We start from the raw sequence: 24,530 nt of genomic DNA, 5'->3' as shown, positions 1-24,530 counted from the left end.
AGGGAAGATAATGGAGCAGGTAATTAAGGAAATCCTATGCAAACACTTGGAAGGTAATAAAGTGATAGGGAATATCCAGCATGGGTTTGTGAAGAACAAGTCATGCCAAACTAATCTGATAGCTTTCTTTGATAAGATAACGAGCCTTGTGGATAAGGGAGAAGCGGTGGATGTCATATACCTAGACTTTAGTAAGGCATTTGATACGGTCTCGCATGATATTCTTATTGATAAACTAGGCAAATATAACTTAGATAGGGCCACGATAAGGTGGGTGCATAATTGGCTGGATAACCGTAGTCAGAGAGTTGTTGTTAACGGTTCTAAATCCTGCTGGAAAGGGATAACAAGTGGAGTTCCTCAAGGGTCTGTTTTGGGACCCGTACTGTTCAATATCTTCATCAATGATGTAGATATTGGGATAGAAAGTACGCTTATTAAGTTTGCGGATGATACCAAACTGGGTGGGGTTGCGACTTCTTTGGAGGATAGGGACATAATTCAAAATGACCTTAGCAAGTTAGAGAAATGGTCAGAGGTAAACAGGATGAGGTTTAATAAAGAGAAATGCAAAGTGCTCCACTTAGGAAGGAACAATCAGTTCCATACATACAAGATGGGAAGCGACTGTCTAGGAAGGAGCATGGCAGAAAGGAATCTAGGGGTCATAGTGGACCACAAGTTGAATATGAGTCAACAGTGTGATGCTGTTGCCAAAAAAGCAAATATGATTCTAGCTTGTATCAACAGGTGTGTTGTAAGCAAAACTCGTGAAGTCATTCTGCCGCTCTACTCTGCACTAGTTAGGCCTCAGCTGGAGTACTGTGTCCAGTTCTGGGCGCCACATTTCAAGAAAGATGTGGGGAAATTGGAAAGGGTACAGAGAAGAGCGACAAGAATGATTAAAGGTCTAGAGAACATGACCTATGAAGCCAGGCTTCATGAACTGGGCTTGTTTAGTTTGGAAAAAAGAAGATTAAGGGGGGACATGATAGCGGTTTTCAAATATCTAAAAGGGTGTCACAAGGAGGAAGGAGAAAATTTGTTCCTCTTGGTTTCTGAGGACAGGACAAGGAGTAATGGGCTTAAAGTGCAGCAGGGGAGGTTTAGATTGGACATTAGGAAAAAATTCCTAACTGTCAGGGTGGTCAAATATTGGAATAAATTGCCAAGGGAGGTGGTGGAATCTCCCTCTCTGGAGATATTTAAGAACAGGTTAGATAGACATCTGTCAGGGATGGTGTAGACGGAGCTTGGTCCTGCCTTGAGGGCGGGGGGCTGGACTCGATGACCTCTTGAGGTCCCTTCCAGTCCTATTATTCTATGATTCTATGATTTCAAGAAGGATGAAGAGAAATTGGAGAGGGTCCAGAGAAGAGCAACAAGAATGATTAAAGGTCTATAGAACATGACCTATGAAGGAAGGCTGAAAAAATTGGGTTTGTTTAGTTTAGAAAAGAGAATATTGAGGGGGGACATGATAGCCGTTTTCAGATATCTAAAAGGGTGTCATAAGGAGGAGGGAGAAAACTTGTTCATCTTGGCCTCTAAGGATGGAACAAGAAGCAATGGGCTTAAACTGCAGCAAGGGAGGTTTAGGTTGGACATTAGGAAAAAGTTCCTAAATGTCAGGGTAGTCAGACACTGGAATAAATTGCCCAGGGAGGTTGTGGAATCTCCATCTCTGGAGATATTTAAGAGCAGGTTAGATAAATGTCTATCAGGGATGGTCTAGACAGTATTTGGTCCTGCCATGAGGGCAGGGGACTGGACTCGATGACCTCTCAAGGTCCCTTCCAGTTCTAGTATTCTGTGATTCTATGATTCTTACCCCGTGACAACTTACTTTGCTTACACGCCTTTCGTGAGACCTTTTCAAAGACGTTCTGACAGTCCAAGTACCCTATATCCTCCGGATCAGCCTTCTGCATGTTTGCTGATTCCCTCTAAGACTTCTAATAGACTGTTGAGGTAGGAATTCCCTTTACAAAAACCCGGTTGACTCTTCCTCAACAAATCATGGTAATCTACACGTATCAGAGGGGTAGCCGTGTTAGTCTGGATCTGCAAAAGCAGTGCATCTGATGAAGTGGGTCTTTGCCCACGAAATCTTATGCTCCAATACACCTGTTAGCCTATAAGGTGCTACAGGACTCCGTGTCACCTTTGGTCATCTACACGTTTGATAATTCTGTTCTTTACTAGAGTTTCAACCAATTTGCCTGGTACTGGAGTTAGGCTTATTGGCCGGTAAGTGCCAGGGTCACCTCTATTGCCTTTTCAAAAATCCATGTTACATTAACTATCTTGCAAGCATCCGGTACAGAGGCTGATTTAAGTGTTGGGTTACATCCCACAGTTAGTGGTACTGCAATTTGGTATTTGAGTTCCTTCAGAACTCTTGGGTGAATTTCATCTTGTCCTGGTGACTTATTCCTGTTAATTTATGTTTGTTCCAAAACCTCCCCTACTGACACCCTACTGGGGGATGACTCCCCAAATTTGTCAACTAAACAAAGCAGCACAGGTGTGGGAATCTCCCTCGCATCTTCTACAGGGACCCATCTCAGCTCACACAAGCGGTTGACGTTCTCTCCTATGTCTCCTAGGGTATGTCTACACTACCCTCCTAGTTCGAACTAGGAGGGTAATGTAGGCATACTGCACTTGCAAATGAAGCCCGGGAAATTCAAATCCCGGGCTTCATTTGCAAGTGCGGTATGCCTACATTACCCCGCTAGTTCGAACTAGCGGGGTAGTGTAGACATACCCCTACTCTGCCCTGAGATTAAGGGTACATCTAGACTACAGGCTTTTGTCGATAGAAGTTTTGTCGACAGATACTGTCAACAAAGCTTCTGTCGACAAAGAGCGTCTAGACTACATCCAGTTCTGTCAACAAAGCAAGCCACCTTGTTGACATGACAGTGTAGACGCAAAGGACAGTGTAGATGCAATAACGCCTTCTGTCGACAGAACTCTGTCGACAAAAGGCGTTATTCCTCGTAGAATGAGGTTTACTGCTGTCGACAAAACTGCTGAGTTCTGTCGACGTTATGTCAACAGAACTCAGCGGCAGTGTAGATGTAGGTATAGTTTTGTCGACAAAACCCTGTAGTCTAGACACACCCTAAATGTAATCCCTTTTTCTCCCAGAGGGAAATAATGAAACATATAGGGTAAACTGAGGCACCATTCAGGGTCATAAAAATATTGCCGGAAATTCCCATTTTGTCATCCCGGTCTAGGAAGTAAAAGCAACATCCTGCAGCCGAGCCACGTTCCTAATGGTCTTCAGGTGCTTGGAGTAGGGGCTGCAGATTACACACTAGCACTGTGGAGTCTCAGCATGAGCAGCAGCGACTGGAGGAGCAGGACCAAGGCCAAGGGAATGCCGCCCCACACTCCCGGGCAGCAGAGCCAGCGAAGCCATTGACACATTCTGCAATGGGCACTGCATGTGGTTGGTCCCCGCCACCCTGCCTTCCCCTCCCCCCCCCTCCACAGCCCTCTCCATTGGGCCGGAAGAAGGTCAAGGCACACACCTATCCCAGCCTCCTTTGGGGTGTCTGTGACATTAGGTGGGACTACAACGCCCCTGCCCCTTTTTAGTCAGGGAGCCAAGGACTCAGGATTCAGGCCTCTCTCTGTCACAGGGGAGCCGGTCCCTTTGAGCAGTGTCTGAGCAGGTGGGCCCGATCCAGACAATTTCTGGGCTACCCCTAGCCTGCCAGAGGCCAGAGGAGGGAAAGACGGCTTATGGTGGGTCCTGGCAGGGAGGACTTTGTGGTGTTCTGCTCCAGGAAAGGAGCCGTGCTGACCAGCACTGGCCGGCTAATTGATTGTTAGTGGAACCTACTTGCTGTAATCCTTTCAGATGCAGTAGGCCGGCCCAGGTGTGGCTACAAAGCTGTGTCTCTGTTCCTTGCAGGAGGAGGAAAAGATATGGAATAGCATCCCTGAGTTTCCGCCTGCGCACCATGTCCTCTCCCAACCACACCAGCTTCCGCCCTTCCACTTTCATCCTGGCCAGCACACTGGGGCCGGAAGCTGCCCGTTTCTGGTTGGCATTCCCTCTGTGCGCTGCGTACCTCCTGGGTGTTGTCGGCAACAGCGCGGTGGTCTTCATTGTAAGGACAGAGCCGAGCCTCCATGCCCCCATGTATTTCTTCCTCTGCATGCTGGCTGCCATCGACCTGCTGTTGTCCACCTCAACCATGCCCCGGCTGCTCCTGCTCCTTTGGTTGGACTCAAGGGAAATCAGCTTTGGCACCTGCCTGCTCCAGATGTTTTTCATCCACTCCCTGTCTGCGGCCGAGTCCACTGTCCTGCTGGCCATGGCCTTGGATCGGTACATGGCCATCTGCCACCCTCTGAGGCATGCTGCCGTCCTCACCAATCCGGTGACGGCCAAGATATGCCTGGCCGCCGTGGTCAGGGGGGTACTGTTCTTCCTCCCGTTGCCCTTGCTCATCCTTCGCCTAATGTTCTGCGGCTCCAACGTCCTCTCGCACGCTTACTGTGTGCACCAGGACGTCATGAACCTAGCCTGCGTCAGCACCACGGTCAACGTCATCTACGGCTTGACTGCGATTGTCGTGGTGATGGGGCTCGACTCGCTGCTCATTGCCTTCTCCTACTTCCTGATCATCAAGGCTGTCTTGCGTCTGTCCTCCAGGCGGGAGCGGGCCAAGGCTTTCAGCACCTGCGTGGCCCATCTCTGTGTGGTTCTGGCTTTCTACGTGCCACTCATTGGGCTGTCCGTGGTGCACAGGTTTGGGAAAGACCTCCCTCGGGTGGTTCACGCTATCATGGGGGACATCTATCTCTTGGTGCCACCCCTACTGAATCCCATTGTCTATGGAGTGAGGACCAAACAGATACGCAGACGGATCCTGAGGTGGATTGTCCATCGCTGACCATTTTAATATCAAGACTGGGGGTTTCATTCTAGAAGGTCTGCTCTGGGAATAATCTGGGGGCAGGGCCTGTGCTGGGCGGGAGGTCAGACGACATGGTTCTTCTGGCCTTGGGATCTATGAATTGATCATTTAAGACAGACACTGAAGGAGCAACTCAGTAATTTGCATCCTCTTCTCTTCAGCATCTACCTGTCTCCTCTGTCGGATGCTTCGATGGTGAGGCCTGCGGATTAGGGACTGTCCTTTTGTTCTGTGTTTGTACAGCACCTAACACAACAGGGTGCTAGGCCATTGTGGGGCTCCCGGGCACTGCTACAGCACAAATAACAAAGAAGGACCCTAACCTGAGCACACACACCCACATTCTGGAACAAGAGCCAACACTAGGGTGATGGGAACCAATGCGGAAACCGGGGTAGAGAGGTCATTGTATGGCGGTGGATCGCAAAGTGTGGTTCGCGGACCACAGGTGGGCCATGACTGTCTTGCAGGTGGGCCTTGGGCTTGGAGCTTGGCCCCATGCCCCTACTCCAGCCCCGTCTCTCTCCTCCGTGAGGTTGAAGTGACACCACCAGCTTCCTGCTGTGTGGGCAGAGGGGGGAGGGGACAGCAGCACAGGAAACTGCTCATCCAGAGGTTTTCCCTACTGCTCTCATTGGCTGGAATCGTGGCCAATGGGAGCAGTGTGGGGTGGCACCTGGGAGCAGCAAGGGGTGTGGAGCCAGGTAAGGGCACCCCATCCCCCTCATGCCCAGACCCCACTACCATCCTCACACACACCCCTCCCAGCCAGACCCCCACCTGCACCTTCCCTCCCAGCCAGACCCCACCTCCATCTCCACGCCTCTCCTGCACCTCACCTCACCCCCAGACCTCGCCCCCTCACCTCCTCCTACACCCATTTTGTCATCCTGAGTGGTTGGCTAGTGGTCCATGGAAAGGTTTGCGTTGAGCAAAGCGGGCCGTGGGCCAAAAAAAGTGTGAGAAGCTCCGCTTTATGGGACCTTCTGGATGGCTCATGGACTTTCCATGCCCTGAGATCCAGTAGCTGAGCGAGATGAACCCTGAAAAAGTTATCTGCTGATATTCACGTGGATTTGAAAATGAATTCTCCATGTTCATGACTCTTCGGCTTTCACTTTCCAATATTATTTTAGCAAATGTAAACCTTCTGCCAGGCAGAGCCAAGCAGCAGCCAACACCAGGTTCAATCTCTAGGGGTTTCTCTCTATTCATCCAGCACAGAACCAGCTTGAGCCCTCACCCAGTAACCTGGGAAACTCACACATTGCCCTAGGGTGCCCTTGAGAGGCAATGCTTCCCTGCTCGCAAGTGTGGAGTCTGAAAGTAGAAAAGAAACTTTTAATACAAGCAGGAAATTCATTTAGGACAAGCACCACAAACAGGGCTCACACACAGAAACCAGGAGCCAAAGTCCCACCCCGAGTATGTTGGGGCAATGTGCTGTTCCTCTCAGGTTCTTAAGTCCAGCAATGTAAATGTCCCCTGGCCATGCCCAACCCTTCTCGGTCACTGCCCTTGGTCAGGGCAGACCTGGAGTTGATAGAATCACAGAACACTAGGACTGGAAGGGACCTCGCGGGGTCATCGAGTCCAGTACCCTGCCCTCACGGCAGGACCAAACACCATCTAGACCAGGGTTACTCAACACGCAGCCCGCAAGTGGGATCCTTTGAACATGGACTCCACTGGGAAAAATGCTCCACAACGGCGAGGCATCTCCCAGGCAGGGTGAGCATTGAAAGACGCAAGCGGACGGGCTGGCTGGAACAGATGGGTACAGGGTGTCGGCATTTCTAGTCCTCAGGGAGGAGATGCTGGGGGCACCGGGGTATTGTGGGAAGTGCTCTGTGTTCATGCCCGTCAGTGTGAAAAAAGGTATTTGCATGTATACGCAACCACACTTAAGTTGCAGCCCTCGGTATGTGCTGTGAGTATCACTGTGGCCCCCAGAGCTTCCAAAGTTGAGTAGCCCTGCTGTAGACCATCCCTGACAGGTGTCTGTCCAACCTGCTCTTAAATATCTCCAGTGATGGAGATTCCACATCCCCCCTAGGCAATTTATTCCAGTGTTTCACCACCTTGACAGTGAGGAAGTTTTTCCTAATGTCCAACCTAAACCTCCCTTGCTGCAGTTTAAGCCCATTGCTTCTTGTCCTGTACTCAGAGGCCAAGGAGAAGCATTATTCTCTCTCCTCCTTGGAAAACCCTTTTACAGAGAGGCATCTGCAGAGTTCCTCTCTCATCCTGGGGGTGGGTGTTCGTAAGGAGACATCTTACACATTCTGCGGGTCACTCGCCATTCGCCTGCTTGCTGGTCTCTGCCGCCAGGACCACTCACTCTATTACCACCCACTGGCTGTCAGTCACCCCCTGCTGCCATCTGCCACTCAACTGTGATATCCGTCTCAAGTGATTTCAGCACCCAGGGCTTTTAACTCTTAGCAAACAGGGTGGAAGAAACACAGCTCTCCCACAAGTCACATAAGAAAGAGGTTCCTAATGAAGCCCATTTAGGTGTATACTTGGAACACAGAAGGGGGTCAAACCAATCCATGCAGGGAATATCATCTCCTAACCAGAATGCCTGTCCGTATCTTCCTTACTCTCAGGCAGCTCTGAGAGTCGAGTTCCTGCTTAGCAAGATTCTTTCTGCTAACTGTGAGCCCCTTCCTTTGGGCCAGATTTAGCACAGTCTTGCTTTTCTGTATTCTCATAACAATTGCAAACATTGGTAACCATAGTTCACTACCCCCACACTTAATACAAGCAGTAGTAAGTGCAGGGATGGTGCTGGTGATGGTGCTGGGTCACAAATTAAACTGATTACAATAAGCAAAACACCACTCCCTCAGCTGAGTATCTAGCAAATCTAAGCAAAGTAGGAGCAGACTCTATTTACATAGACAAACCCAGGATCTCTTCCTTCCCCCATACCCCCTTTCCAGCTGTAAGGGAAGCATTCTTTCCAATCCTGCTCACACAAACAAGTTTTTTGGCAGGAACATGTGCAGAAACAGTGACTTTGGGTATGGCTAGACTGCGGGGGATTTCTGGTATCCCCAGAAAAACTCTGCAGCATCCAGGGGACATGTTTGCTCTTCCTTTTTTTTTTTTTCTGGGAGAGCAAAAGCTCTCTTTCGGAAGCCCCTGTATTCCTCATTCTACGAGGAAGAAGGGGGCTTTCAAAAGAGGAGGTTTTTCCAAAATTTGGCCTAGTCTAAATAGACCAAATATTGGAAAAGCCTCTTCTGACAAAAGAATTAGAAAAAGATATACAACATGTGAAGCACATTTTCCGTATCTTTTTCCAATAGAGTCTCACAGTCTAGCTATATCCTGAGAAGCAAATGTGGCTGAATATTCATGGGAAGCCACTGGATAGGTGTATAAAATCACACAAAGGACAGTTGTGTTTCTCCAGTCAGGGTACGTCTAGACTACAGGATTTTGTCGACAGAGGCTTTGTCAAAAGATACTGTCAACAAAGCTTCTGTCGACAAAGAGAGTCTAGACTACATCCAGTTCTGTCGACAAAGTAAGTTGCTTTTTCGACATGAAAGCGTAGATACAAAGGACAGTGTAAATGCAATAACACCTTCTGTCAACAGAACTCTGTCAACAAAAGGTGTTATTCCTCGTAGAATGAGATTTACCGCCGTTGACAAAACTGCCGAGTTCTGTCAAGGTTATGTTGACAGAACTCGGCGGCAGTGTAGACACAGGTATAGTTTTGTCGACAAAAGTCCACTTTTGTCGACAAAACCCTGTAGTCTAGACACACCTTCAAAGACCAGACACATGTCATGTGACCCAGGTAGCCTATCAAAACAGCTCAGGTTCCTCATCTCCAACACGCTAGAACAAACTGCTCATGCACAAGCTATAGCCCAAAAGTCATTGTTAGGGGGTCGACGGCAAATAGTTTCAAAGAACGAACTCCTTCAAGAAAATCAGACTCTGTCTACAGATAAGTAGGAAGTAGTGAACACATGCACAAGGCAGAGGAGTTGTCACCCCCTCACTTCACTGCCTTTCCTCAGAAAATCGCATCAAGTTCAAGATCATGATCTTTATCTTCAAGGCTTTGAATGGTCGGCCCAGGGATGCATAAACAGGAGCCTCTCAAGTAGGAGTAGAGAGGGTCTTTCACCTTTGAGTTTGACTCAGGTGCAACTTCTGCTGGAATTCTGTGTTTAGCTCTGGTACCCACAGTCCTAGAAAGATGTGAATAAATTGGAGAGGGCTCAGAGAAGTGTCATGAGCATGATTAACAGGTTAGAAAACCTGCCTTAGAGTGATAGACTCAAAGAACCCAATCAAGTTAGCTTAACAGAAAGAAGGTTAAAGGGTAACTTGATCATAGCCTGGAAGGGTCTGCACAGGGAACAAATATTTAATAATGGGTGGTTCCATCTAGCAGAGAGAGGTCTAACATTATCCAAGGCTGGAAATGGAAGCTAAACAAATGCAGATATATACATAAGGCATACAGCGTTGACAGTAAAAGTAATTCACCCTTGGAACAATTCATGAAGGGAGAGAGAGATTCTCCATCACTGACCATTTTTAAATGAGATTGGATGTTTTTCCACTAGGACTTATTTGGAGACAGCTGTCTGGCATGTGCTAGAATGTCACTGTGGTCCCTTTTCATCTTGGAATCTACGAATCTGTACTCCAGAGATTGACCCTTGGTCTAGGATGAGGACCACAGTCAACAGCTCGGCTCCTCTGGCGCAATGGAATATGTGCATATAAGTTCATGTGTGTCACGTTACTGGAATTTGAGGGAAGCAGCCAGATTATGGCTGCACCCATAGGTGGGGGTGCTGGCCCCAACAATGATATAGCAGGGGGCCATGTGGGGTATTGAATGGGAGCTTGTTGTTTGCTGACCCTGTGTACGCTATTTATGTGAGTGTATAATGTCTGTGTGTGTAGATAGGAATCTGTAATCTGTGTGGAAGCTGAATATTTCTCCGAATGTGGTTAAGCATTGCTATGGACAGGCTGAGTAGCGAAGCCCTGTGGAACAATGGCACTTGATGGGCCAAGGACACACCTAAACCATGAGGGCAGAGACCTAAGAGCTGCCAGCAGAGAAAGGCTGAGGACCAGGTGACCGGCTGAGACCAGAAGAGGCCAGGAAGGGGGTATAAAGAGGCCATGTGGTCGATGCCATTTTGTCTTCAGCTCAGCACTTCATCCCAGAGGCAGCATTGCAGGGATTGAAGGGCCCGAAAGACCTGTGGACCCATCCTGATCTTAGGATGTGCAATAAGAACTTTTAAACCAGCAGCTGCAACATCTCTGCTAGAGCCTGCATCGAGGACTGGGAGATTCGGTGCATGTAACGTACTGTACTTTAATAACCTTACTCTCATGCTTTTCTTTCGGGTACGTCTACACTACAGCGCTAGTTCGAACTAACTTAGTTCGAATTAGTTAATTCGAACTAAGCTAATTCGAACTAACGCGTCTAGAACTAAAAACTAGTTCGAATTAGCGTTTTGCTAATTCGAACTAGCAAGTCCACATTGAGTGGACTCTGAACAGGGCTTAAGGATGGCCGGAAGCAGTGCCGGCAGGGCATAAGAGGAGGACTTAGAGCATGGAGATGCTGTCTCAGGCTAGCCGAGGGCTGCGCTTAAAGGGTCCCGACCCCCACCCCGGACAGACAGTTCTCAGGGGTGCCCCGCTTGCAAAGCAGTCCTGGCTTGGAGTGCCTGGAGTACCCACACTGGGCACATCACGCTACTCGGCCATCAGCCCGGCTGCACTTGCCGCAGGCTGCCATCTGGGGAGAGGGGGCAATTGGGGGGCTGCAGGAGAGCTTCCACCCCCAGAAGCCCACAGAGCCAGCCCAGTCCTCCCCATCGGGGGCTCGTACCCCATTCCTCCCTCACCTCCTTCCACTTACCCTTCCCTAGCCCCCCTTCTTATTGATGTACAAAATAAAGATAACGTTTCTTCCAACACTGACTCTGTCTTTCTTGAACAAAACTGGGGGAGACTGGGAAAAGGAGGTGGGAGAGGGGAAGAGAAAGGCTGGGAGAGGGGAGGGCAACTAACATGATCAGGGGTTGGGAACAGGTCCCAGATGAAGAAAGGCTACAGAGACTGGGACTGTTCAGCTTAGAAAAGAGAAGACGGAGGGGGGACAGGATAGAGGTCTCTAAAAGCAGGGGTTGGGTGGAGAGGGTGCATTCAGAAAAGTTCTTCCTGAGTTCCCATAAAGAAGGACTAGAGGACACCAAAGGAAAGGAATGGGTAGCAGGCTTCAAACTAGTAAGAGAAAGTTGTTCTTCTTCACAAAGCAAATAGTTAACCTGCGGAACTCCTTGCTGCAGGAGGCTGTGAAGGCTACAACTAGAACAGAGTTTAAAGGGAAGTGAGATCAAGTCATGGAGGTTGGGTCCATGGAGTAGTCTTAGCCCGGGGGTAGGAGTGGTGTCCCTGCCCAAAGTTTGTGGAAGGCTGGAGAGGGATGGCACGAGACAAATGGCTTGGTCACTGTCTTCGGTCCATCCCCTCCAGAGTCCTTAGGGTTGGCCGCTGTCGGCAGACAGGCTACTGGGCTAGATGGACCTTTGGTCTGACCCAGGACGGCCATTGTAAGCTCAGGGCTCAGGGTCGGGGGTCTCAGTGGACCCCCTTGATTTTCATGCACACCTGGTCCTGGGTGGCCAGGCTGGCAGCTCTCCTGCCCTAGACGGCCACTTTCCTGTGCCTAGTGAGGAGATCGTGGACAAGGTCCACGATGTCCGCACTAGCCCAGGAAGATGCCCGCCTCTTGCGGTCCAGGGCAAGCTCCCGGGAGCCGCCAGCCTGGTCCCGGGAAGAGGGGGTGGGCTGGGGGACATCAGGTGGGTGGCTCGAGCCGTGCCAGGTGCAGGGTCTGCTGGCTGGGTGCTGGCAGGCTTGCACCTGGCACGGGCACCGTAGCCAGCCCGTGCCCCTTTAAGGGGTCCGGGGCCGGGAGGGGGGCATAGAGTTTCCCTGGTGTTGGCCAGAGTGGCCACCAGGGAAACCTGGGGAGGGCTAGCCTCCCACTAGTTCGAACTAGGCTTAATCCTCGTAAAATGAGGTTTACCTAGTTCGAACTAAGCGCTCCGCTAGTTCGATTCAAATTCGAACTAGTGGAGCGCTAGTATAGCGCCTATTAAAGTTAGTTCGAACTAACGTCCGTTAGTTTGAACTAACTTTGTAGTGTAGACATACCCTTCTTGTGTTAATAAACCTTTAGTTGTTAGATGCTAAAGGATTGGCCCAGCGTGATTTGTGGGTAAGGTCCAAAGGATAAATTGACCAGGGATCTGTGGCTGGTTTCCTGGAACCGGACAGAACTTGTTCGGGGTAGGTGGGATTGGGTGCTAGGACCCCCCACCTGTGTATGAGGTCTGGGGCCATCTTGGGCACAGTTATTGCTGGGATGTCGGAGGGTTTTTGCTCGGGAGGCTTCAGGCAGGCGGCTGAAGCGCTCTGTGGGACTGGTTTGTGGCCTGTGTGGAGAGGTCACCAGTCGGGAGGCTGTAAGGAGCCCCGGATTCGAGCAATTCGCCCTGAGCGGACGCCCTCAGCTGTGCCCAGACACGGCCCGGTCCGTCACAATGTGCAATCGCTGCCCTGAAGAGAGGCCAATCAAAGGGACTCCCCCAACATCCACTGAAGTCAATAGAAGCCAGTCCCCTCTTATGCCCCTGAAAACTTGCTCACACCAGGGGCAGCCCGTCCATACAGGCGAACTAGGCGGTCGCCTTGGGCGCCGAGTTAAATGGGGCGCCAAATGGTGGCGCAATATCATTGAAGGGTTTGGGGGGAGGCGCCGATTGCATGGTTCGCCTAGGGCATCAGTTGCTGGCAACTAGTCTAGGGCCACCCCTGGCTGACACAGCTGGGTAACAACAACAACTTTATTTATCCTCCTCATGAGCAACACTCTATTCTTATTTACCACTAGATGGCACTCTTTATATGTACAGGACCAGGCCTGCCGATAGGGTGGGGGAGGAGCAAAAGGGGCAGCTGCCCCTGGGCTGGTGGTTTAAAAGGGCTGGAGGCTTCTGGGCGGGACAGGCTAAAGCCCTGCGCCCTTTAAATCGTTACCAGAGCCTGAGGTGGCGCTGAAGAGCTGGCTGGAGGAGGCTAGCCCTAAGATCCGCCCCTCTGCCTAAGGCCTTCCTGGAGCCCAGAACTGCTTCCATACACAGAACCGTGCCCATGTCTATTGGCTGCCCTGTCCAGTTAGTACTGTCTGTCTACACACACATGTGCCTACAGATACTGCACGAGCAAAGCTTATTTAGGCAAGAGAGAGAGTTGTTTTGAGGTCACCCATCACGAATGCCTTGACTAAGCTAGGCTAAGACAAGAATGAGTGAGCTCTACAGCTTAAGCTGAGCGCTAAGTGGCTTTATAGTGCAAGCTGTAAAAGCTCCAAGACTGAGGTCCCAGGTTCCAATCCACCTGGTGGTGGTTTCAGATGCACCTCAGGGTGTCTACACAGAAAGCTATTTTGGAATAACGACTGTTATTCCGAAATAACTATGCAAGCGTCTACACAGCAATTCTGTTATTTTGAAAGAATGGACGGCTTATTCAGATTTCTGTAAACCTCATTCTACTAAGAATAATTCCTGTTCCAAAATAGCTGTTTCAAAATAAGACGTGTGTAGACACTCCACTTCTGTTATTTCAAAATAGCCTCTCCCCAGGGCCATTCTAAGTTATTCCTCCTGGAGCTCTAAATCGAAATAGCACGTCTACATTATGGAAGCCTGCCTCAGATTAATTTTGAGGTTTCCCTGCAGTGTAGATGTGCTAATTCAAAATAAGCTATTTAGGCAGAACTATTCCGGAATAGCTTATTCCGAAATAACTGTGCAGTGTAGACGTACCCCTAGGCTATGTCTACACTTGCGGCTTCTTGCACAAGTAATATGCAAATGAGGCTAAGCATGGAATATCACCAAGCCTAATTTGCATACCTAATGAGCCACCATTTTTTTCAGAAGAGGATCTTGCGCAAGAAGGAACATCTACACTGCCCCTTCTTGCGCAAGAAAAACCCTCTTGCACAATGCCATTATACCTATTACCTTTCAGGAAGAACGACATTACGCAAGAGGGTTTTTCTTGTGCAAGAAGGGGCAGTGTAAACGCTCCTTCTTGCGCAAGAGCCTCTTCTGAAAAAAATGGTGTCTCATTAGGTATGCAAATGAGGTTCAGCGATATTCCACACGTAGCCTCATTTGCATATTACTCACGCAATAAGCAACGAGTGTAGACATAGCCCTAGTGAGGTTTACTGTCCCATGTAGCGGCTCTGAGACCACTTACAGGGCGAAATAAGAACGAGTGAGCTCCACAGCCTAAGCTGAAAGCCAGCTGGTTTTTATAGCTCAAGCAGTCAAAGCTCCTAGACTCACCTCCAGAGATCCCAGGTTCAAATCTGCCTGGTGGTGATTACAAATGCACCCTAAATGACAGATGTTAGTCACATTAGCTTGTGAACTGCCAGAAGGTGCTTGGATCCTACAGAATAGGCCTGGCATAAGAGGTTAGAATGGAATTGAACATTACGATCCGGTGAAAACAGCTTTCTAATCATGTACACATACATGGCACTCTTTATGTGAACAGGACCAGGCCTGCCAATAGGGCAGGGGAGGAGCAAAAGGGGCAACTACCCCAGGCCTATTTCGTTCCCCCTATTTCATTTCTCTTTTATCTCTTTGTTCAATAAAAACTGTTAATCAAAAGGAGGAAGACACAGCATCCTCTTGACTTCTTGCCCAGAACTATTGTGTTGACATTGGCTATTAAAAAAAAGAGGTAGGGATTCTGTCCCAAAAAGCGGCCGCATATCGGTGATAAAAGACATAAATCCTACATGCACCTTCAATCAGTCAGGAATGGATGCGAGGATCCTTCCGGATGACAGGTGCCCTATCAGTATTAAGCACCATCACTCCCATGCCGTGGATCTCGGTACGCGAGGGAGGGGCAAGGAGGCAAAGCCTGTTTATCTGCAAAATTCACGGCCTCCGAATGGAATTCCCAGCGGACCGCGCCATCCCCGGGAGGGGGCGTTCAGAAGGCTGATAAATAAGCCAGTGCAGTGAGACTGCCAGATAGCAACACAAGGCTGTTTGCAGCCCCCACTGAATTTCCCTATCTGAGGAAGCAATGAGAATTCTCGGCGGCAGTTCCTGCAGATCCTGGTGAGTTCGGACAATGCAAGCTGAAATGACCTCCACAGGAGCTTGATTGCTTTTGTGAGCCGTACTCTACCACCTCTGCTCATGTTCCATTTAGGAAACTACCCATCTCCCATAACATGAGCATCCTGGGACAAGCTAAACACCCTTCCCTCCCCTTGGCTACAGTAGGAAGTGAGGTTTGTCAGCAGGACTGATCTCCTAGTGTAGGTGGGATTAAAGGGATGAGGACAGGAGACTTGCCGAAGAGCCAAAAGAAGATGTTCAGAGGCTGTTTTCTTGAGGGAACTGAGACGTGGGGAGTACCTATTAGGATTGGTAGGTGTGTGTAAGGACTGATCATCCATGTATTGATTTTGCCATTAGGAATTTGTGCTTGGCCAATGTATGTTCTTGTTGGGTGGCCATCAGCATTCAGGGGTGCAACTTCTTCCGGTGGCATCCAAGATAACAATCTGCTCCAGACCGTATCTTTTCAGGCCAGAAGGGACCATTAAGTCATGTAATCCCATGTCCTGAATAGCACAGGCTGATGGATTTCCCCACGTTACGCCTGCATTCAACCCAATGTCTTGTGTTTGACTAACTGCTAATGTGTTCCTCTAATGCAAGAGTGGGGAACCTCAGGCCCAGAGGCCAGATGTGGCCCCTGGCTTGCCAGGATCAGGCCCTTGAGGTCCGGGTCCCACCCAGCATTGGGGAGCTCACGCTGGCGCTCCAGTCCCACCACTGCCCCACGGTAGGACTGGAGCACACAAAATCTACTAGACTGAGCCCCCCAGGCTCTGGTATGGGAGGAGAATGTGGAGAGTGTCTTTCTCCTTCTCATTTGGGGGCCACGTCACTTGTGTGTGGCCCCTGACTGATTTTTCTGTGGTTCAGTTGCCCCCGACCCAAAAAAGGTTCCCTGCTCTAACACATCTCCTCCAGGAAGGCCTCCAGTCTTGGTTTGGAGATATTAGGAGAATCCACCACTTCCCTTGGGAGTTTGTTCCACTGACTAAACAGCCTCGCTGTTAAAAATGTGCACCTCATTTCCACATGTAATGTGTCTGGCTTTGATTTCCAGCCATTGGTTCGTGTTATGATGTTCCCTGATAGACCAAAGAGCCAGTTAGTAGCCAGCATTTTGTCCCTATGAACACTACAACCCAGTGGGTGAGCGAAGCAAGTTCAGCTCTTCAAGTTTCTCCCAGTCAGGCATTTTCTCCAGCCCTTCAGGCATTTTTGTGGCTCTTTTCTGCTCCCTCTCCATCTTTTCAGTCTGGGCACCAGATCTGGATGCTGGGTTACAGCATTCACCTCACCAATGCTATACACCCAAGTAAGACCACCTCCTGACTTCTACTCCCAGCACCTCTCTTTCTACAGCCCACAGTATGTTGGAAACGGCCAGTGAGGAGAACGACCTGGCTGTGTTAGTCATTGGAGAGTGACCGTGGCCAAACATACTGCCCCTCGGAGCCACATACAATAATCTTCAGATCTACGAGGACCATGCACAGCCTATCATGTGAGGTAGCACCTTCCAGGGCACAGGGCTACAGCCCTTCGAAAACCCTTCCCTCCATACAGGGCAAGCCTCTACTCCCACCACCCCAGAGCAGGAACCCTGAGGACCCCCCCCCCCGGCCAGTCTGGTAGGTGGAAAATGGGGGATGCATTGGGGGGAGGTTTCTGTTGGCTGCAGTCTGGACGCTCTCTTGCCCAAGAAGTTTTTGCAGAAGAGCTCTTCCAATAAAAGCTTCTTGCACAAGAAGCCTTCAGTGTAGACGTAGTCTATGACCCTTGATCCATTTCTGCAGTGCTCCTTCCTAGACAGTCTCTTCCCATTCTGCGTGTGGGAAGCAAATTGTTCCATCCTCGGTGGAGTCCTTTGCATTTGTCCTTATTGAATTTCATCCTATTTACCTCAGGTCTTTTCTTCCCAACCCCCCTGGCTGACGAGGCCTCTCATGACCACAGTACTCTGGTGAGGGAGCTCTGGGCCCCTCCTGCAGCTCAGCAGTTAGAGGAGGTATCAGACGGTGCTTCCAGAGAGCGAAAGGTCTGGAAAGTATTGCCTGGCTGAACCGAGCCATGAGCAGTGAGAGCTACTCTGGCGCTGGAGACGGACCTCCCACCCTGCATCCAATCTCCAGCATCGCCAAGAGCAGGGGTAGCGGGATGTGAGGGAGGGGGCCACTTGGGTCCAATGCAGAGCTAGCAGCAGGCCTTTGGAGCTGAGCTAGGGTCAAGCCCGTTTCTATTAAGCTACGTGCGTGGGCTTGCATGACCGGCCGGTGCATGTCACATGCTTGAACAGCGGAAGGGACCCACTGAGCCATGGCTCAGGAACCAGTGACCCCGTGCGCCCGTCACCATGATGTTCAGCTGTCTAGGGCGGAACCCTGTTGCTCACAATCGGCAGGTTGGGAGCCCTGTGCAGAGGGAAACAGCGTGTCTGCCGCTGATGGACCGTGTGCCCAGAAATGTCTCCTAACCAGCTCTCAGCACCTTCATGTGTGGATGCCCCACTTGAGTGAGGCCCAGCAGCCCTGGGGATTTTATGGGGAGTCTCACACTATTTCCTCTCTTTCTGAAATTCCCAACGTCTGGGATTCAGAGCCCATGTGGGAATCTCAGAATTTTCCTAGGGTTTTGTTCTCTCTCTGAATTGCCGAAAAGTTAGAAAACACGAAGCAGGTGATCCCAAAGGCTCAGGCAGCAAAGCCACATGAAAGCAAACTGCACATTAGTGTATTTAAATCTCATTATTTTAAACCATATTTATTGAATTTGGCTGGGCAATCATAAAACGTGAGAACGAGAAGGGACCTCTAGAGGTCATTGAGTCCAGTCCCCTGCCTTCAAGGCAGGGCCAAGCACCATCCAGATCATCCCTAGCTGAAATGATATTTGAGTGGGTACCTCATTCAATAATATTCTCTAGTTCAGCCACAAGGGCTACTCAACATGGCCCATGAGTGGAATCCTTTGAACTTGGCTTCCACTGGGAACACGCTCCACAATGGCGAGGCATCTCCCAGGCAGGGTGAGCATTGAAAGATGCAAGTGGACGGGCTGGCTAGAACAGATGAGTAAAGGGTGTTGGCATTTCTAGCCCCCAGGGAGAAGGTGGTGGGAGTCCCGGGACATAGCGTGAAAGAAGCTATTTGCATATATTTGCATATGTATTTGCATAATTATGCAAACATGCTTAAGTTGCAGCCCTTGGCATGTACTGTGGGTATCATTGTGCCCCCCAGGGATTCCAAAGTTGGGAGGGGTTGCAACTGCCTTGGAGGATAGGGTCATAATTCAAAAAGATCTGGGCAAACTAGAGAAGTGGTCTGAGGTAAATAGGAAATTTAATCATGACAAATGCAAAGTACTCCGCTTAGGAAGAAACAATCCATTTTACACATATAGAATGGGAAGCGACTGTCTAGGAAGGAGTATGGCAGAAAGGGATCTAGGGGTCATACTGGACCACAAGCTAAATATGAGTCAACAGTGTGACACTGTAGCAAAAAAAGCAAACATGATTCTGGGATGCATTAACAGGTGTGTTGTGAGCAAAACACGAGAAGTCATTCTTCCGCTCTACTCTGCATTGATTAGGCCTCAATTGGAGTATTGTGTCCAGTTCTGGGTACCACATTTCAAGAAGGATGTGGAGAAATTGGAGAAGGTCCACAGAAGAGCAATAAGAATGATTAAAAGTCTAGAGAACATGACCTGTGAAGGAAGACTGAAAGAATTGGGCTTGTTTAGTTTGGAAAGGAGAAGACTGAGAGGGGACATGATAGCAGTTTTCAGGTATCTAAAAGGGTGTCATAAGGAGGAGGGAGAAAACTTGTTCTCCTTAGCCTCTGAGGATAGGACAAGAAGCAATGGGCTTAAACGTCAGCAAGGGAGTTTTAGGTTGGACATTAGGAAAAAGTTCCTAACTCTCAGGGTGGTGAAACACTAGAATAAGTTTCCTAGGGGGGTTGCGGAATCTCCATTGCTGGAGATATTTAAGAGCAAGTTAGATAAATGTGTGCCAGGGATGATCTAGACAGTACTGGGTCCTGCCATGGGCGCAGGGGACTGGACTCGATGACCTCTCGAGGTCCCTTCCAGTTCTAACGTTCTGTGATTCTATGATTCTATGAGTGCTGACAGCCAGGCTATATTTGCAGACTGTGCAGCCTCAGGCAGCTCTGTGGGACAGGCTGTGATTACACTCAGACCAGCCAAACAGAGCGAGGCCAGTAGCAGCAGTGAGATGAGAAAGGGACTTGCTGGGATACTGGTAATGATCATTGTTTTGCTTCCAGGCTTCTGTAGAGGCGGCTAGACAAGACTCACACCCCACCCATGTCAGCTTCCACCAACAGCAGTGCCGGCACGTCCGCTTTCATCTTGATTGGGATCCCAGGGCTGGAGGCATCTCATTTCTGGCTGGCTTTCCTTCTTGGCGCTTTGTACCTGTTCACTGTGCTGGGGAATGGCACCATTATTTACATCATCCGAGCCGAACAAAGCCTCCATGAGCCCATGTACCTTTTCCTCTGCATGCTGGCCGCCATCGATATCCTGATCTCCACCTCCACCATGCCCAGAATGATGGACCTCCTCTGGTTCAACTCCACTGCCATTGAGTTCGACGCCTGCCTGGTCCAGATGTTCTGCATCCACTCTCTCTCAGGCATGGAGTCCACCATCCTGCTGGCCATGGCTTTCGACCGCTACGTGGCCATCTGCTGCCCCCTGCGGCACGCTGCCATTCTCACCAGCCCCCGCATAGCCAAGATCGGGCTGGCGGCGGTAATGAGAGGCGCTGCTTTGATGGCCCCCTTGCCCATTTTTATTAAAGGACTGCCCTTCTGCAGGTCCCGAGTCCTCTCCCATTCCTACTGCTTGCACCAGGACGTGATGAAGCTGGCCTGTGCCGACATAAAGGTCAACATCATCTATGGCTTGATTGTTATTATCTCTGCCGTCGGGCTGGACTCCCTGCTGATCTCCCTGTCGTACGTCTTCATTCTCCGGGCCGCCTTGAGGCTGAGCCAGGAGGCCCGGCTCAAGGCGCTGAGCACTTGCCTCTCCCACGTCTGCGCAGTCTTCCTGTTCTACGTGCCCTTCATTGGCCTATCCATGGTGCACAGGTTCGGGAACACCCATGGTTCCAGCGTCCACGTCGTAATGGCCAATGTCCACTTGATGGTGCCCCCGGTGCTCAACCCAATCGTGTATGGGGTGAAAACTAAGCAGATCCGACAAAGGTTTGCGAGGTTGTTCCAAAGAACTCCTCGTGGTTGGGACTTTTCAGCCAGTGCATAGTCATGCAAATGCAGCAGCAGCAGTCAATTGCTCACCTAGCTAATCCAGGACATCACTTGGCAAGCAGGACAATTCAACACACTCCTTGTGCCCCCAAGCAAATCTGATGTAGATCACAGCTGGAGCTAGAGTTTCTCTTTCATCCCACAACCACTGCTAGAGTGGCACCTGCAGGGGAACAAGCATTGAGTCTGGCTGAGCCAACCTTCTCCCCTGCCCTCCCCATAGGATCCTGCAGAAGCCACTCAGACACAGCAGATCCCACCAGAAGCCTGAGGAAGTGCAGGAAGGCCTAAGAGAGCCGCCAGTCCCAGGAACAGGCATTAAACTCAGCAGGATTTCGGCCTGACCCTAAGCATCGCGTACGGCCTCAGTTCTGGAGCTGACGCCGATACACTACGTCCCCTTGAGTTTGGCATGGCAGGTGGGGGCTGGTGGAATCCAGAAACCCCAGTCTCCTCATAAATAATACTTAATGCTGCCAAAAAAAACATAAATACAGCAAGATCTCACGTCTGACTGAAAGACTCTTTCAGGTCTGTGACCTTTAGATACTGTGTGTGAGAATGGGGACATACATTCTCCAGCGCCGTATGGCCAAGTTGAGGATTTTTCCAAATGCCTGCAAATTAGGAACGCTTGTATCTTATTCCCTAGTGTGCTTCAGCACTCCCATTTGCTCCTGAGATGCTTTCCATGGGGCATGCTTGTAAATCCTCGCTGTTCTATCGGCCCCCCCCTTTAGGTGGAGAAACTTGTCGCTGTACGTTTGTCAAGTCACTCTGTAGAGTAGAGATGAAAGATACTCTGATACCCTTAAAACGCAAAGCCTTAGGCCAGGTCTACACTAGGCCGAGAAGATCGGCTTCAGATATGCAGCTTCTGCTATGTAAAATTCATAGCTGAGGTTGGCTTACCTTAAGCTGAGCTTGGTGTCACCTTCGCAGAGGAAGGCCAATGGGAGCAAACCCTACCATTGACTTCCCTTACTCTTCACGACTGCAGGAGTACAAACACCAGCTGGAGCTGTTCTCAGCAGTCGATTTACGGACTTAACCAGACCTGCTAAATCAAACACCAGAAGAGCGAGCTCCGGCGTGGTGAGTGAAGGCTTGCCCTGAGATGGTGAAAACTGGTGTAACACAAGTAACACTGAAGAACAGGTCCAAACGCTATTATTCTCCTGCATCTGAACAAGTCATGTTTGCAGGAGAAACAACATTTGCACTTTCACACTCAGGTCAATTTTTTATCTCATTTCTTTACTATGTCTACACTGCCGCAGAAAGTCAACTTAAGGTACACAACTACAGCTACATGCATAACAGAGCTGGAGTCAGCTTACTTTAGGTCGAGTTACCATCGGCTCTACACCGCTGGAGGTTGACAGGAGAAACTCTACTGTTGACTCTGTAAATGTCTGAAATATTGAGCTATAACAAGTGTCCTGGATCTGCAGGACACCCCCAGCTTTGGAACTGTCTCCAGAAGGCACCCCTTCAGTGTGCCAGACCCCAAGGGGCTCTTGCACTTCCTGTAAGGAGAACCTCTTGGCTTCACCATCTCCTTCAGCTGAACCTCTGGGTTTTCAGCCTTCCTGCCGCACACAATTCATCCAGCAGTTTAGTTCATCAGTGCTCCAAGCCAGACCTAAGAACGTTGCAATTGATGTATGGCTTTCATTCTGTTAACAACTTTAACTCTCACCCTTTCTTTTTTTTCATAAATAAACTTTTCAATGATAGATGCTAAAGGACCAGCAAGGTTGTGATTTTGGGTAAGACCAGAGATATACGTTGACCAAGGCATGTGACTGGAAGAACCTTTTATTGGATAAGACTGGATTTCATAACCATTCAGCCCTATCAGGAGTGCCGCTGGTGGTGATAAAGGAGAACGGCAGTATTATTACTTCTTGTTAGCCAGCGTGGTGAAAAAGACATTCTCTTGGGGTACGGTTTGAAGTACCTTATAAGTGCAGGACCCCCAAACTTGAACTGTGGCAGCCATATCTCTAAACCGTTTGTTCTGGGGTGGTGTCTAGACTACACCTCTCTGTCGACAGAGAAATGTAGATTAGGCACATCAAAAGTGCAAATGAAGCCAGGATTTAAATATCCCGTGCTTCATTTGCATAAACATGGCTGCCACTTTTTTTCAAAAGGAACTTTTTTTAAAAAAAACAGCAGACTAGACATGGATCTGTCGAAAAATAAACCCTTTTTCGACAGATCCTGTAAACCCCATTTTTTGAGGAATACAGGATCTTTCGAAAAAGGGTTTATTTTTTGACAGATCCGCGTCTAGACTGCCTCTTTTTTTTCAAAAAAGCTTTGTTTCCAAAAAAAGCAGCGGCCATATTTATGCAAATGAAGCACGGGATATTTAAATCCTGGCTTCATTTGCACTTTCAAAGTGCTTGATTTGCATCCCTCTGTCGACAGAGAGATGCAGTCTAGGCGTAGCCTGAGTGTAGATGCTCAGTAGTGTTCCCCCTGCACACTCCTTGCTACACCTGAAATCACTTAAAATCCATCGTTCTGTAGTTAATAAACCCCTGTTATGTTTTCCCTTCCCCAGCCTGCTTTGGACTGAAGCATTAGGGAATCTCAGCTCCATTCACAAAGGCTGGCGAATGGTGTAATTCAGGGGTGATGCTCCCAGCCTGGTGCCAGGCTGAGGAGTTGGAAAATTGGTCAGTGCCTCCATTGTTGGCCCACCAGAGGCTTCAATAAAGCACGCAAGCGACTCAGCTGGGGGTGTGGTGCCACCTGCTGTTGTCCTGGGTGATCCCCGGCCCCGGAGGTGCTGGCCGTGGCTCATCAGCAGAGCAGTGCGAAACGCCAAGGCAGGAACCGCCCGTCACAACAACCCGCTCAGCACACGGGCCCGGGGACAATAGAGCTCATGGCGTTGGAGGAAGCCTGCACCAGGGACAGGTTCTCCTCCTGCGTTCCCATTCGCTGGCCTGGCCAAGGCTTTCAGGAGCAACATCTCTCCAGTGCTGCCCCCGGGAGCTTTTCTGCGCCTGCACAAGCATCCTGGGTGGGGATGGGGAGCTGGCAAAGCATTGGCCCCTCCTCCTCCCTCCTTGCTGCTCCTGGATGCACCGCTCTGCACGGGGGGGGCCCGACGCTGCCGGAGGAAGGGGAGTTCTCGACCCAGGTTGAGGGGAGGGGGGTTGGGTGGCCGACTCCAGCATCAGCACTTCAGGAACCGGGTGGTGCAGGCAACAGCTACTGACACAAACACCCCCAGCTCTGGCCATTCAGCCCTGGCCTACAGTTGCAGGGCTAACCCCTCTGGCCTTGGTTCCAGCCGCCCAGCCTCAGCCCCTCGTGGATCCCCTGCCCTAGCCACATAACAGATGCAATCCCAGAGCTCCAGCCATGTGGCCCCCAGCCCTGATGCTGATCCCCGGCCCCACCTGTATAGCTGCCCTGGTCATGCAGCAGCGAGTGCTGACTCCTGGCTCCAGCCACTAACCGTGGGCTCCAGCACCCAGCTCCGGGCTCTGACCATGCAGCAGCGAGTGCTAACTCCTGGCGCCAGCCACTAACCATGGGCTCCAGCACCCAGCTCCAGGCTCTGACCATGCAGCAGCGAGTGCTAACTCCTGGCGCCAGCCACTAACCGTGGGCTCCAGCACCCAGCTCCGGGCTCTGACCACGTGGCAGCAAGTGCTAACTCCTGGCGCCAGCCACTAACCGTGGGCTCCAGCACCCAGCTCCGGGCTCTGACCATGCAGCAGGGAGTGCTAACTCCTGGCGCCAGCCACTAACCGTGGGCTCCAGCACCCAGCTCCGGGCTCTGACCATGCAGCAGCGAGTGCTAACTCCTGGCGCCAGCCACTAACCGTGGGCTCCAGCACCCAGCTCCGGGCTCTGACCACGTGGCAGCAAGTGCTGACTCCTGGTGCCAACTACTGTCTCTGGGCTCTGGCACCCATCTCCGGGCTCTGGCCATGCTGCAATAAGCATTGGCCTGTGGTCCTGTCCTACAGCTCTCTTCGCATGGCGGTAGCCTCCAGTCCCTGGCTCCAGCCACACAGTTC

General features: G+C 50.3%; 2 protein-coding genes across 2 annotated transcripts; both read left to right on the top strand.

Annotated features, from left to right (window-relative positions):
* Positions 1 to 3,980: 3,980 nt before the first annotated feature.
* LOC102460833 (olfactory receptor 51E2-like) lies at positions 3,981 to 4,919 on the top strand. The gene has a single exon (XM_006126566.2). It carries the CDS (start codon positions 3,981 to 3,983, stop codon positions 4,917 to 4,919), a length of 939 nt encoding a protein of 312 aa, XP_006126628.2.
* A 14,591-nt stretch (positions 4,920 to 19,510) lies between these two features.
* Positions 19,511 to 20,476, top strand: LOC102460600 (olfactory receptor 51E1-like). Its single transcript, XM_006126565.2, has one exon. The coding sequence runs from the start codon at positions 19,511 to 19,513 to the stop codon at positions 20,474 to 20,476; it is 966 nt and encodes a 321-aa protein (XP_006126627.1).
* The last annotated feature ends 4,054 nt before the right edge of the window (positions 20,477 to 24,530 follow it).

This window comes from Pelodiscus sinensis, chromosome 1 (assembly GCF_049634645.1).
Source record: "Pelodiscus sinensis isolate JC-2024 chromosome 1, ASM4963464v1, whole genome shotgun sequence".
In the NCBI taxonomy this organism is placed as follows: Eukaryota; Metazoa; Chordata; order Testudines; family Trionychidae; genus Pelodiscus; species Pelodiscus sinensis.
The sequence above is the reverse complement of the archived record's forward strand: the minus strand, read 5'-3'. Positions and strand labels throughout refer to the sequence as shown.